At 39.1% G+C, this 14061-nt stretch overlaps 2 protein-coding genes across 4 annotated transcripts in view; one reads left to right on the top strand and one right to left on the bottom strand.

Annotated features, from left to right (window-relative positions):
• LOC131988207 (CAP-Gly domain-containing linker protein 4-like) overlaps positions 1-8888 on the bottom strand; it is a 39449-nt gene extending 30561 nt beyond the window's left edge. For all 3 annotated transcript variants that reach the window (XR_009395864.1, XM_059353280.1, XM_059353281.1), the window contains exons 1-5: positions 8789-8888; positions 3071-3202; positions 1800-1939; positions 1294-1387; positions 911-1072 (exon numbers count right to left, since the gene is read on the bottom strand). Coding sequence is in view for 2 of the 3 variants with exons in the window: in XM_059353280.1 (XP_059209263.1) it covers positions 911-1072; positions 1294-1387; positions 1800-1939; positions 3071-3188 (514 nt within the window). In the remaining variant the exon portion in view is untranslated. The remainder of the gene's footprint in view (positions 1-910; positions 1073-1293; positions 1388-1799; positions 1940-3070; positions 3203-8788) is intronic.
• A 2610-nt stretch (positions 8889-11498) lies between these two features.
• Positions 11499-12554, top strand: c16h2orf50 (chromosome 16 C2orf50 homolog). The gene is made up of 3 exons (XM_059353755.1): positions 11499-11792; positions 12007-12046; positions 12163-12554. The coding sequence occupies exons 1-3, from the start codon at positions 11563-11565 to the stop codon at positions 12358-12360; spliced, it is 468 nt and encodes a 155-aa protein (XP_059209738.1). The 5' UTR covers positions 11499-11562; the 3' UTR covers positions 12361-12554.
• The last annotated feature ends 1507 nt before the right edge of the window (positions 12555-14061 follow it).

Raw genomic sequence — 14061 nt, 5'->3', positions numbered from 1 at the left:
TATATACACATATATGCACTTAAGTTTTTTTCAACAGTCAATAACCAGAACAAGGGATGTCCCTTTCCAACCTCAAAGACTATCAAGACAGTGCAAGGCACTTTTCAACTGATCATATCGGCTATTGAGCCTGCTCCTTGTCTTTATTTGGGGTGTTTTTACTTACAAAGCTTTCATGCAGAGCAATGCAAAGACCTGAACAGCTTTGTATGCTGTGCAGCAATTTGTATGGACACTTCTTTAGAAGCAATATACTGTACATTAACTGAAGGAGACCTTCAGTCAGGGTCCTTCTTCATGACAGTGCACAATGCTTTCACCATTATTCTTTGTTTCACCTAAATTCCAACACCATCAAAACAAGGCTTCGCCTGCAGAGAACTGATTTGTATAAATTGGACTCCATACTTATGTGGAATAAGTGATCATTTTAAAAAATGCAATCAATGTGCAGTAAACTCCTACTGCCACTGTCAAGTCTATCCACACTGCATCATCATTGTCTGTATACAGCGAGTTGCCAATAAATGCACACCATAGTAATCCACTGACATAAAGGAGGAGGACAGAATTTAAAAATTCTTAGCACATAATGCAAAAGCACCACAAACTACAACCTCCATGGAATAAAATTACACCTTACACCTCCGACTTACACCTACAAGAAAAAACTTGAAGTGGTAGGCTTCATAAAATCAGGCTGCGATGCAGGGTTGTTGTATTGGATTGGATCAAATGTAGCTGCAGTAGGCACACAAATAAGCTAGAAACATCATATGTTTACGCTAAAGGATAAATTACTGACTAGCCACTGCAGTTAGTTTATTATCTTTTTAAATAGAAATGTTTGCCCTGACTGACTGCAGGTCAACCTTCTGTCGCTCTCCTCTGACTGAAGCTCTGCTCTCACCTCCAGGATGGGAGGCCTGCAACACCACCCGGATGAGCTGGGGCACGTCAAAGTAGGCAGCGTAGTGCAGGGCTCTCATGTTAGTCCAACGTGAGCGAAGGTTGGGATCAGCGCCCAGGGCAAGGAGCTGCCGGGCAAAGCTGGCTGCTGTCTCTGCATCACCTGAGGAACATAGGAGGGATGAGTGTCTGAACAGACCGTATACCATCTGCAGACATTGTGCTGAAGAAGTGCTGGTGAATAGCAGTGTTTACAGTCATACAGGATTGTGATTGGTGGTCAAACTAGCAAGATAAATAAACTAACACACAGATATAGTAGATGTGTACACACTTTTACAGCCCAACTGAGGGTGTTTATTCAACACTCCTGCATGTACTTACCGATGCCCGGCGCCCCGGCCTTGCAGCAGTAGTGCAGGAGGCTCATATCTGTCAGACCATCTCGATCATTTACACCGCAGCCTCTCTTTAGGATCTGTGCAAACACAACATGTGCATTGTGTCACTAGGGACCGCTAGTGTCACTGTGCAGAAATATTACATAATAGGCTATAAAGTGAAACTACAGGGCACTGATCTGATGAATGACAAGTAAGCTGGGCCTCTTATGACTCTACTCATTTTTAAATTGGGACGAGAATTGTTGCACAAACTGACATCGAAACGAGGCATTTATTTCTCAAGGGTAGCGGTTATTAAGTGAGAGAGAGAAAATAATCTCCCTTTTTTACCCTTGAGACAAGTGCTTCCCTGCACAATTTACTGCATTGCAGCTATTCTGTGTAACTCTGCGTGGAGGTGGTTTGGGGGTGGGTTGGCAGGGCCTCCACTAACTACCAGACACACAGACAGTGAAAAATGCTATTTTTAAAAAAATGAGGCGTTACCTCATTGCCGATGAGGTCGATATTCTTCTGAACCTGGGGGACCCACTGTCTGAGGACAGCAAACAGTTCTGGTATGGTGGTGCTGGGATCCAATAAAACCTCCTTGCACTGCGGCTCACTGGGGTCAAAGAAGGAGAACTCTGGAGGTGGGAAGATGACAAAAATGACAGAGACACAGTTTAACTGTCATGGAATTCACCTTGGACCTGGGAACTGGAAATCCAAAGCGTTATACTCTACTTTTTCACCTGTATATGCACGTGAAGATGTGTGAAACTCTGCAGTACATTAACTTTCTGCAACACACTGTTCAATCGATTCAATCAAATTAGTAATCTTGGGAAATGCCCTTGCTGTGCTTGCAGAGGCGAATGAAATCAGATGTGACAGCGGATGGCATGCCGTGAACCAAATGAAGCATTAGAGAGCCCGACTGAGGCTGAAAACAAATGGGCTTGGCCTTTCACTGTGAATACCAACACTTAGAATTTGACCAGCATCAAACCTTTTGCATTTGCTTTACTGACTGTATTAAATATAACAGGGGCCAATTTAAGAGCTATGTATGCTGATTAATGACCACATGATCCCATTCATGGTATTCTGGAATGAAAAACTGATTGTAACTCACTCTACTCCATTTCAACGTATTTAGGAAAAGATAAGTAATTTAAGTTGTAGAGTCTCTGTCACACACATTGAACTGCACAAGGTGACAAAAAAGAAAAGCGGAACCACATACACCTGCTATTTGAAAATCTGATATTTCAGAGATCAATCTGTAAGAAATGTGACATCACTTTGTGTTAACCTCAGCCATAAAATATGCATTTAACTATTCACAGTATTAAAAATGATGCCTTGATATATTACAATAATAAATTGTGAGCAAGAAATGGATATCTGCCTCCCTAAAACTGGAATCATCAGTCAGCACAGTTATTGAGTGCGGTTTCAGGACTCACTGATATCTCGTCCCGTCAGGATAATAATCATCATCACTGATTATTACCACTTTAATCTTGATTAGTCTCGCCTAGTGGTGCTCTGGTCTCATAAACAACAATCATAACTCACCGATAACATTTTTAATATGTCATCAGTTGATCGTTTATTTCACCTGCATTATCAAAAACATTTTTCAAACTCCAGTCGTAGAGTGGCTTCTATCCAATCTTTCACAGTGTGTTCAGTACTGCAGTAAGGCTGGTAGTCAACCTGTCACACAGTTTCACTGTGTAAACTGTATGTGTACATGTGTGGATCCTCACCACAGTCACTGGGCATGGGTGCAGAGGCCACCTGGTGGATAACCGACCGCTGATGGGAAGAGGCCCAGCCCAGCACAGTGTCCCCTTCAAGAGGCTCTGAAACATCCTCCTTTGTCATCTCCCCCTCAGGGCCTGTGGCAAGAACAAGATTAGAAGACCTATTCTGAGAACTCAAGTACGTCTAATTTAAACAAAGCAATAAGAACTTGTCTTATTTTATGAGGAGGCATGACTCTGTGAAGGTTTATCTGGCACCATCCCACCCAAACCGTGAGCTTCTCTGTATGTTACCCAGAAAATTGGGTCTGATTGAATCTCAAGGTGGAAAATACTGGTTAGACAAAAATTATATAAAGGTGTAAATCTCACCTGGATTATAAAACCCAGATTTGTTGTCTAATATAAATAAAACATTATTAATCCTTTGATAGTTAGTTCAATTAAAAATGTTACAAATACAATATATTTAACCTCTTCAAACCCACAGCTAAGGGTTGGGGGAGGGTTTGACCCCAAAACTTTTTTGAATTGTTTCAGTTGTGTTTTAGCCACATGCTTAACAAGCACAATTCATAAACAAGAAGATGTTACCTTTCAAATGAAGCCTTTGACATGCATTTCAGCTTTACAATTGTTCTGTTATAAACTTTGGCTCAATTCTTCTTTGTTTTGGTTCTAATCCCAACCTTTTCCCTACCCATAAACCTACCTGTGCATGTGGGTTTGAAGAGGTTGATGTTTAAACTGATAAACTTATGTTTTGTAAATACATATTTAGGCCTGAGAATTAGAGACCGAGTAGGCCTTTATCTGAGTCAAAGAAAAACTTTACCGCCAAACAAACAGTGATGACTAAAACAAATATAGGTTTATGGTGAACATACGCCTAACAACTAGCCGAATCATGAAAGTCTGACAATATAGAAGAAAAACAGGGGGCTAGGGAAAAGGACAGAAACCCTAAGAGGTTGAACGACAAGCACACGCACACAGGCCTAAGCCTGGCAAGGCAACACTGAGCCTAAAAGCTTCCAAACCAACCAACACTCACTGTCATCTTCTCCTTTATCCTCTTTCTTGTTGATCTCCATGAGAGCCTCCCAGTGCAGCTAAGCTGCAATCAAGAGACACAGACTGGGTCCAACAGAACATCTAAACAAGCTGCTCTCAAAATAACTTCCAAGCACAGGCAGTCCCCTCATCGACCTCCAAAGAAACACCCCTCGCTCTGTTGATCCCCTCACTCCCAGGTCCAGTGGCTATTTACAGCCGGTTCTCACTTCAGACTCTCCCCGGCTGGAATGTCACTCTCACTTTCTAGTCCTGTGCACTGCTGACCTAACTGCCACCTAATCTGACTAGTCAACCATAAGACCCACCACGCAGAAACTGTGTCTTCAGGGTGACAGTGCAAACAAACACAGTGTAAAAGGGCAGCAAAGCAGCAGTTGTGATTAGGATGACTGTCCTTCACCGAAAGGCCAGTGTCCAATTCCCCCTGACAGCAAGCATTCATCCAGCTAAAGCACCCATTGGCAATAGACGGAGTGTCTTACAGCCCCAGAAGGGAGGTGTAGCTGAATCTAACCTGTGTCACCTCTCTAAAAAATAATTCTCAAATTTGGACACCATTAGAACAGGGTCTCCAAGAGTAATTATAATTTAAGATGCAAGCTCCAGAACTATGCACCATATTAGGAAAAGTACAGGTGTTACGAATAACATTGATGATGTCTCCGTTCTATTCAAGTGACCCAGTAAATCGTGGCAGTTTAACAGTGAGAGCGCATACACAATAGCGGAACCCTAAAACTGAGGCAACTAAATGGAACTCAGCCACCCCGTTATTCATTTTATCAAACATTTAGGATCCATGTTGCTTCCACATACATGAACACAACAAAGTTGGAAAACTAACTTCCCAACTCTGGAAATGGAACTATTCAAGCAGCATGAGAATGCACAATTGACCTTGTCTTTTTGATTGACTCTTAGCAAAGCTCTAATAAAAAACATTATTTTGAGTCCAGTTCGATTTTGGGTCGAAAAAATCAGTATCAGAGGAAACATTAAAAAATAAACAAGTTCAAGATTTTATCATGGAAAATATATGATACAACCTGTCAGGGTTATTGTCACATGTAGGCCTGTTACAATAATTACAGTAGCAACTTATAAAGCTCAAAGTTATCAAGGTCATGTAATATAATATCGCCTGATGTGTTTGTATCCATATTTGTTAACATAAGAATGTCACCAACATTTTCGCAAACATGATACCATACAAAATCCAGGTTTTCACAGCCATTATAAGGTTCAATGTAGTGTCTAGGCACTTTTTTGTCTAAGCTAGATAAACAGTAAAAAAATAACTATGCTGAGAAGAGTTTTGCTGTCATTTCTGGTAGCGCTGCTTCTGTCCTCTCATCTGTTCTCTGCAAGTTTCACAGAGGAAAAAAAGAAAAAGTCTGTACTTGCTTTATTATGCTATTATAATTATAAATTGTTTTAAACTGAAAATGATATTGTTTATCCCAATTATTTCTTGGACAAAATGTTGTTATTGGGACTGGCCTAGTCACATGGCCTTGTAAGCAATTTCTTTCAGCCAAATAGAGATAATTATATCATACATTACGGTTTTATGTGCAGTCAAAGTCCCAAATGTGAAAATGTTTACATCACTCAGCCTTAATGTTCAATGCAATACCGCAAGAATTGCCTTTGTGGGTAAGGCTATATAATCTATTTTTTTCCAAGTACAATTGCTGTGTGATGGGTTGGCTTTAGTGCTATGAGATATAGATAATAACAGTTGAACTTTCTCATGAATACCAATAACGTACTGCAAAGCTGACAGCTTTCTATTGAAATCCAGGACAGTTCAGGCTCCCGTGGTCCCATGTGTCCTGCGCATGACAGTGTAAAATTGTAAGACTTTAAAGTGAGAGCCTGAAGCATAAAGGATTTTTTTAAACACCACACACACACTGAATAGGTGTTCAGTGTTCCATTTACCCTTACAGAGTAAAGTACTGCACGAGGGTGGTAGAAGACGTGTGGAGACCTTGCCAACTACATGTAACTGTAGACTATTCAGTCTCCATTTCTCTAAGGAAAACTTTATCTGCCAAACACGTAGCCACAAAGGGCATGCATTTACTAATGAACATTGCTTGAAACGTCAAATCAAACACCAATCTCAGATGAAAAAACCCACATGAACAGGATTTCTAATACCTGAGCTGATGCATGTGAAACACAGAACATAAGTTGTCATTTTAGTCAGCTGTTATAACCAACTTTCATGCTGCTGAAAAGTGCTATGAGATGTTCCTGCTGCCTCTCTGAGGTCACTGACAGGCTGTCTGGAGATTAGGACTTTGCAGTGTGACTTGGGACAATGGCCTACTTCTGAAATAAGCCTCTCCTTGTTTGTCTGACCCATGATGTCACCCTGTTCTCATCCTCACAGCTAATGGGGAGACAATACTGTGACATATTTCAAACAAATCGCTCAGAACATTTTAGCAACCAATGCAGTGTGACTACTTTTTCCACACATACAAACTACCCCTATTTTCCACAGTCAGTTAGAGCCCGACAGTTTTATAGGTCGGCCAATATTGGCCTTTCAAAGACTGTTGGTCTTTGCATTTATGTTTTCCAATATTGTATGTGCCAATTTGAAAACTTCACAAAACATAATGCAGATTATTTGGGTGATTGGTGTCATAGATGTATTTTATTATTTATTATTTATTTAAATAGCCAGCACTAGACTTCTAGTGAACATACAGCACCATTCCTTTTTTATTTATTTATTTATTTATTAATTCTAAAATTGGTTGATAATGTAATACATTGTATGTATGATGAATAACAATGTTAAATAGTCTTTAATAAAGTTTTTGGGTCAAGGAAGCAGCCTTCTGAGTACATCTGCATAGTCATACAAAAACAGTGCACAATCAACATAGACAGGGTCTTTTTTCATTCCAGCTCAAAGATTTAGTATATCGGCTGCCATATTGGTAATCAGTGACATTTTCTCAGTTGGGCACTTCTATCATTACAACAACAAAGATTGTTGTAGAAGTTTGGAAGTGCATACAAGCATGAGCGGGCTGATCCATGAAAGGGCCATGTGGCTGCAGGTTTTTGTTCCAGCTAAGCAGGAGCACACCTCCACATGGCCCTTTCATGGATAGGTTGACACTCCTGTCTGGAAAACTGTTCATTATCTGGATAAAATAAATTATTACAAAGTGAAATCAACATACTTAAAATACATTATATGTTGTTTTGGTTTTATCTCAACATTTTGAAGCTGCTCAAGTTCATTAAAAAGCCTTTTTTCACAGCAATAATTTTGAACTTGTCATAGCTGGAAAAGCACAGCTGGAACTAATTTTATTATAGTCTTACAACAGTCATCTGTAGCAACTCTCTAAAAAAAACAGACTGTACCAAGACATCTCTGTGTACTTTATAGTATCACTTTACATGTTTTTTGTTTTAGATTGTAGACCTATTTGACTGCATCTATTTTTATTTGTCTCATGTCTATGCAACCAACTAATTTACTGCCAAAAAAACTCATACAACATAGTCACCAAATATTGTTTGATAGCTATATTATATTGGGCTGCTTATTCCAACCGTTAAGCCATCAATTCCCCGTATTAACCCTCTGGAGTCCATCTATTTATTGAAAGTACACGTTTTATTTACAGTAATAACTTTATTTATATATGACATGTAGACAAGCTGAGAAAGCCAGTTGAAAGTGCAATCATAGGAGCTTTCAGTGTCCCATTTATGTTTCTAGACCATTTTTAAAATGTGAATTTTCTTTCTACAATGGAAACTATTACTATTTTCAATTTACATGCAAATAGACTATTTTGTAGTTTTATCATTTGTTATTTTTTCTGCTGTTTTTGTGTGTACAAATGGTTAAAAAAAAGTTACATTTCCAAAGACACCTGTGTCTTTTGTTAATATTTTTGGTTCCTGGCAGCTTTATACTTTGTTAAAATAAATTGGAAAAATCTGACTGATAGCCAAACTTGTGTCGAGAAAAAGGAGCCATACATGTGATGTAAGGACAGACTGAAAGATGCTAAACAGAGACAGAAACGATGCATAGGAAGTTGACAAATTTGAACCAAAATCTGCTGGACTTCAGAGATTTAACCTAACGTTAGATTTAGCTAGTTTTAACTATAGTGATACAGCCGAAGAGGTTAAGCTAACTTATTCAGCAGTGACCACTCCCTCCTCTCAGAGGTTTGTAGCGCTGAAGGCAACTGTTAGCTTATCAACTGACACTTATTGAACAGATTTGACATCAACTTCTCTCTTAAAATATCAGTTTTTATCCTGACGGTAGGTTCGATAGCTGACAGTAAACTGTTAGCCGGCTAGCATATGTTAAAAAGCCGGCTCTTGCCTTAGAGAGAACTACACTATGTACGTATATTTTATTAATATGCCTGGTAAATAGAAAAACATTTATGCTCATGCTTTCAGGAAAAAGTTGCCAAGGGAGATGAAGCGCCTCTCTAATGTTCACTCACGTTAGCTCCTCAGAGGTAATGTTATGTAGCAGAGATACTGGGCCAGGCGTTATACCTGCTTAAAATGCACTTTACGACTAGAAATAGACATCAATGTCACGTTTGGCTAACGGTACAATAAAACGATTTCCATTACCTTGGCCTTGTTGCTCGTTTCAATTTGCTCATGGGGAAAATGACTAGAAAGTGAGTAGCGGATTTAATTTCCGTCTATTCCCACTGTTTCCTACATAGCTAAGCTACTTCCTGTTTCAGCAATCGGATTTCAGAATAAAGGCGTTCACTGTACTTTTCCGGTTTTCAAAATAAAATGAAAACAAATAAGGATGACGGTTTCAACAGCATGATATCGTCACCCTGTTAAAATAATCGCCTAACTAATTTTTTCAAGTTTTGCAGGAAACACAAAAAACTTCACCAAAAGTGTAACATATGACATTTATTGATCATTTCACTCAAAAAGGATGTAACAAAGGATGGCTATTGGCATAGTAATAACACTGTGTGTAAATTATGTAACTTAAGAGAAATAAATGACTTAGGCAATTTTTTGAACATGCCTTTGTGACTTAAGCAAGATATGGTAACACTTTATTTTCAAAGGTGTCTACATAAGAGTCACACAAGCCTGTCAGAAACATGACATGACAAGTATCATGAGCATTAATGTCACTTCAAAGTGTCATTAATGTTCATGACACATCCCATGTCATGTTTATGACACGCTCATGTCACTCTTATGTAGACACCTTCAAAATAAAGTGTTACCATATCTTGCTTAAGTCACAAAGGCATGTTCAAAAAATTGCCTAAGTCACATTTGATTTTGACTTAGGCATAATAAATCCGCTTAAGTCACACACTTGACATAGGCCATTATCTTAAAGGGATAAAATCACATGATCTGATCAACCGAGGATGTAGGCGATTTTACCATAGGTGGTCGGCGTCATGAGGAGATGATTTAGGCATTTTGACATTGTGACGATATAGTTCTTGACAAAATGTTTTCACATTAAATGTTATTTTGAATATAGAAATGTTTCAAAATCCTGAGATATGTGTCTTGTATTTACAAGGAAACAACTTCTGTACATTTTTTTATTTAGTTTTATAATTCTCATTTATTCCTCTTAGAGAGGACAAATGCACTATTACAATTGATAGGATTGGGACACTCACTTTGATGATTCATTGAGCTCTTTTAGATCATCTGGACCCAGTTAACTAACAGAAACCACTCAGAAACAGAAAATGCAATGTCATATATGCAAGTGCTGCAATGTGACACAGATGTGTACTGAACATGGGGATACATTAAAGTCCAACACCTCCTTCATCATTTAGCTATTGCAAAAGTCTTGGGAGCTAAATCCACACACAGGGACATAATCCATATCCACGCTCAGCAGATGGTTATTTCCCAGCCAGGGACATCGGTGTGGCACTTGCAGTTTTTCACAGTATGTCCACAAAAGTAAACATACTGTGAAAAACTCACTTTTCCAGTGCTTACATACATTTTGGTATCTACCAAGCAAAAACCTGTGATATAGGACAACCCAGTGTCTTTTTGTGAGCTTGACCAGCATGCAACAGCCTAAAGTGTACTTAATAAAACAAATATAAAGTTTAATAGACAAATACTTTTATATGTATGATTATTTTTTTATCTTATTTTGAAATCTCAAAGGCAAAGGTGATAAAGATGACATGAACATATAAGAAAAGAGAGAGAGAAAAGAGAAAGATCATACAAACAACTAATATTGAAAATGAAAAGCATAAAGTAATGAGAAGTACAAACTTCTAAGTAATTCTTACCCCTTCTCCATAAGTTATAATAGATAAAATAAATATATTTTTAACCAGCTTCCTTATATATCTGAACCTACAGACTAATTACTTGTCTTAAATGTGCATTATGTTATTATCTTTTATCCCTTTCATACAGTGGCGGACTGTTTATAGGGCAGGGGCGAAAAAATAAAAACACATTCTGCACAGCAGGGGGCCCCACCAACGCACAAAAAGCTATGCATGATGTATGATGAAATAGTCCTCATCCTTGATTATGATTAGCATTAAGTTAAAAGGAAATCCAGATCAAAGTAATTAATGATATGGTACTGACGATTAAAACCATCGACCAACCGTCTAGGGGGGTCCAGGGCTATGCCATTGCTTTGTTATCCATTGCGGATTTTAGTACCACTCGATGTAGCTGTTTCTCATAGCAATGCCACATGAAAGCAATGCCTCTTTCACATTACCCGTTCCTCGGCTACCTAAGAGAGGCACCATGGCACCAGAAGGGCAGAATAGCACTAGAAGGGCATTCATTAGGGCACATTATCGAGTTTTTTGCACTAGAGGGCACATCATTATTTATTATATGAAGGGGCACCCTAGAGGGCACCCATTCATTTTTTGCATGCAAATGAAAAGTGGCAGCCAATAAGGCACTTCCTCTAGTTTTCACCACGCCCAATATTCCCCCCCCCCCCCCCCCCCCCCCCGTCCGCCACTGCTTTCATATAAAAAATATAAATTAATACTGTTTGTAAAGTAGTCTACAAGTAGGCTACTTAATTATAGAACTTGAGTAAATGTACTTAGTTACATTCCACCACTGTTAATAATAATAGGCTATAATACAAATATGTTATATAGAATATACAATCTATATATAATATAATACACTACGTATTGTATGTAAATTAAGACCTGCTACATTTTATTGTGAAAGTCTTGTTATTCACCCTCAGCTGGTGGAGGCAGTATAATTACCGGAACGCCGCTTCCATGGCAACGTAAACAAAACTTCTTCAGTCCTGGCAGTGATTTCTCTTCACACTCAGCTCACTTTTCCTTCAACCACTTTTAAAACCTAGTTAGTTACGACAAAAAATGGACTTGAACACTGTCCGGCGTGTGTCCTCTGCGGGCTACCGGTTACCGGAACGAGCCAACGGGACTAGACCGAAAACAACCCAGCCTCCACCACCGGCGGACCGGGCGCACCACGCTAGAGGAGACGCGGTGTCCGCGGAGCTGAACATGGACCGGAGTGACCCGGTTAAACAGGACCAAGTGTGGAAAGAGATGGTGTGCAGTGAGAGGAGAGGAGTCAAAGAATGGTTAGTGGCAGAATGACACAAGAAGAAGATACAAGATGTTTCTCTTTATTGTAACTTTCATACAATAGAGGTATAGAAGTATTTTTCACTAATAATGTGCAATATTTGTGCAATATGAAATTGAAAAATCTGGAGTCTAGTGAAGATGTGGCACTTCATATTGGTATATTGAAGCTATATAGACTAAACCAGTAGCCTACATTGTGTTTCACAGGGAGAAGAACTGGAACTTTCTCAGGAACTATGATCAGCTGGTAAGACGAATCATGTGGAAAAAAAGTGAAATTAAGAACTGTACCTCAGTACCTAACATCAGCTTTATCTGTAAGCCATTATGTAGCTGATTGTCATGACCCCTGTGTGTTTGTAGGGGCAGCTGAAGTCAGAGGAGCCTCTTCCCAGCTACGTGCCGCTCTTCTCTGACCGCGTCCCCAACACCACCAACCAGATGTTTGGCAGCAGACTGTCCACTCCACTGGGGAAGGAACTGGTCAGACTGGACAGGCTGCTACTCTGGTCTGGAGGCAATCACAAACGCAAGCTGGATCCAGAAATGATGCCCTGCTAGACCGATATGAAGACGGGTCACTTCTGGACGTCAGGTCTTTTTTTTTTTTTTAAATGTACCCTTAACTCTAAAAAACTGGGGGCTGCAGTGTCCTCGTGGAGCTTGGAGTGTGGATCTTAGGTCAAATATACAAACTTAGAAGCCATATCAGGGAGAGAGTCTGGACTTATAATAGAAAGTTATGTTTGCGAGCTCCATTAGCTGCTTAATCAGATACTTGATAAACAAGATACCTGATCAAATTTGGATGAGTGAAGGGTTGTATCACCACTACATTTTTCTGTGCACTCAATTAGTTCTGCAGGAACAACCAATACACACAGAAAAAACCTAGCAGTTTACAGCTAGAATTTACATGTTACTTGATGATACTATTAGAATATATGTTATTTTGGGGGGGGGTTCAACTTAAAAAGTATATGTTACATATTGTTACATGTTTGCCAGGACGTCTAAGCCATAGTTCCATGGTGAAGGCAATAATTAATTTGTGTAATTTTCATGATTATGTAGCAATTACTCATGTGCACCTTATGTGAGCGGCAGCATATCTCAGGTTGTTGTAGCTGCTTTAAAATGTCATTCTTTATATTGTTGTGTTGTTATAAATAACTGCCCCTTTGGTCTAAAATTTAAGAAAAATGTTGGCCTCCAATGAATATGAAAATCTTGTATGCTCTGGATCAAAGTCTCACTGCAATAAATAAAAAAAACATTTAGCATTTTAAAGTCTGGGTGTTCTGAACTTTTTTTTATTTTATTTTATTTTTATTTTACTTTTATTAATCCCACAATGGGGAAATTCAACCTCTGCATTTAACCCATCCTACACACAAGTGAACACACCATGCAAGGAGCAGTGGGCAGCACATTACTGCGCCCGGAGAGCTGTGCAGGGGGGTTAGGTGCCTTGCTCAAGGGTACTTCAGTCCTTGACCTGTCAGTACCTGTTTGTGGTATAAGTTAACCTATTTTATACAGTCCATGGTTAATACCTAATGTTAAATCTATACAGCAGTCTGTAAGCATTTGCTTGTAGTAAGTGGACAGTATCTTTCTTTTGTTCTTTTTAAGCTTCATTGTTGTTGTTGTTGTTGTTGTTGTTGTTGTTGTTGTTGGGGGTTTTTAAACAATGAACCAAATTGCTTTGCACCTTTCTATGGCAGCAGGAAGTGGCAGGGGTGTTTCTCACCAAATCACTGAATCTGTTTCAACTTTGCCGCCTCAGGCCGCTGCTGGGATTCCCCTAATCACACAACCCCCACTCACTCAAATGAGTGGGAATGGGTGCGGGTTTTTTTTGCTGAACACAACCTAACTGCATATATATATACTGCATTGTATGCTTTCCATCGTGACTGAGGACTTTGTCCCCACAGTGTATAGTGCCAACATGTGAAAATGCTCTCATTCAAACTAGCAGACAGGAAGAGAGAAACATCTCATGCTCTAAATTCAAAGACCTGTGAGCACAACCAGCCAATCAGCTCTCAGTAGATGTATGCGGAAGTGAGGGAATGCCGGCGGACCAGCTTTACAGAATAACCAAAGAAACAAACAACTTTGCTTTCAAAATAAAAGTATGTATCTAATTTAATTTAAGGAAATATTGAGGATAAACTGCATTTCAGGCTTACAGCTTATCTAAATTACCATTTATTTTTTTTGTTTTTAGAGTTTATTTTGCAATATATACATTGC

This window comes from Centropristis striata, chromosome 16, assembly GCF_030273125.1.
Source record: "Centropristis striata isolate RG_2023a ecotype Rhode Island chromosome 16, C.striata_1.0, whole genome shotgun sequence".
In the NCBI taxonomy this organism is placed as follows: Eukaryota; Metazoa; Chordata; class Actinopteri; order Perciformes; family Serranidae; genus Centropristis; species Centropristis striata.
This window is presented reverse-complemented; position numbering and strand designations above follow the sequence as displayed.

Bases quoted from the DNA above. Each gene is read 5' to 3' on its own strand.
- c16h2orf50 (XM_059353755.1), top strand. From the start codon at position 11,563: ATGGACTTGAACACTGTCCGGCGTGTGTCCTCTGCGGGCTACCGGTTA. The intron at 11,793-12,006 runs GTTAGTGGCAGA...TGTGTTTCACAG, and splicing joins AGGAGAGGAGTCAAAGAATG to GGAGAAGAACTGGAACTTTC. The intron at 12,047-12,162 runs GTAAGACGAATC...GTGTGTTTGTAG, and splicing joins TCAGGAACTATGATCAGCTG to GGGCAGCTGAAGTCAGAGGA.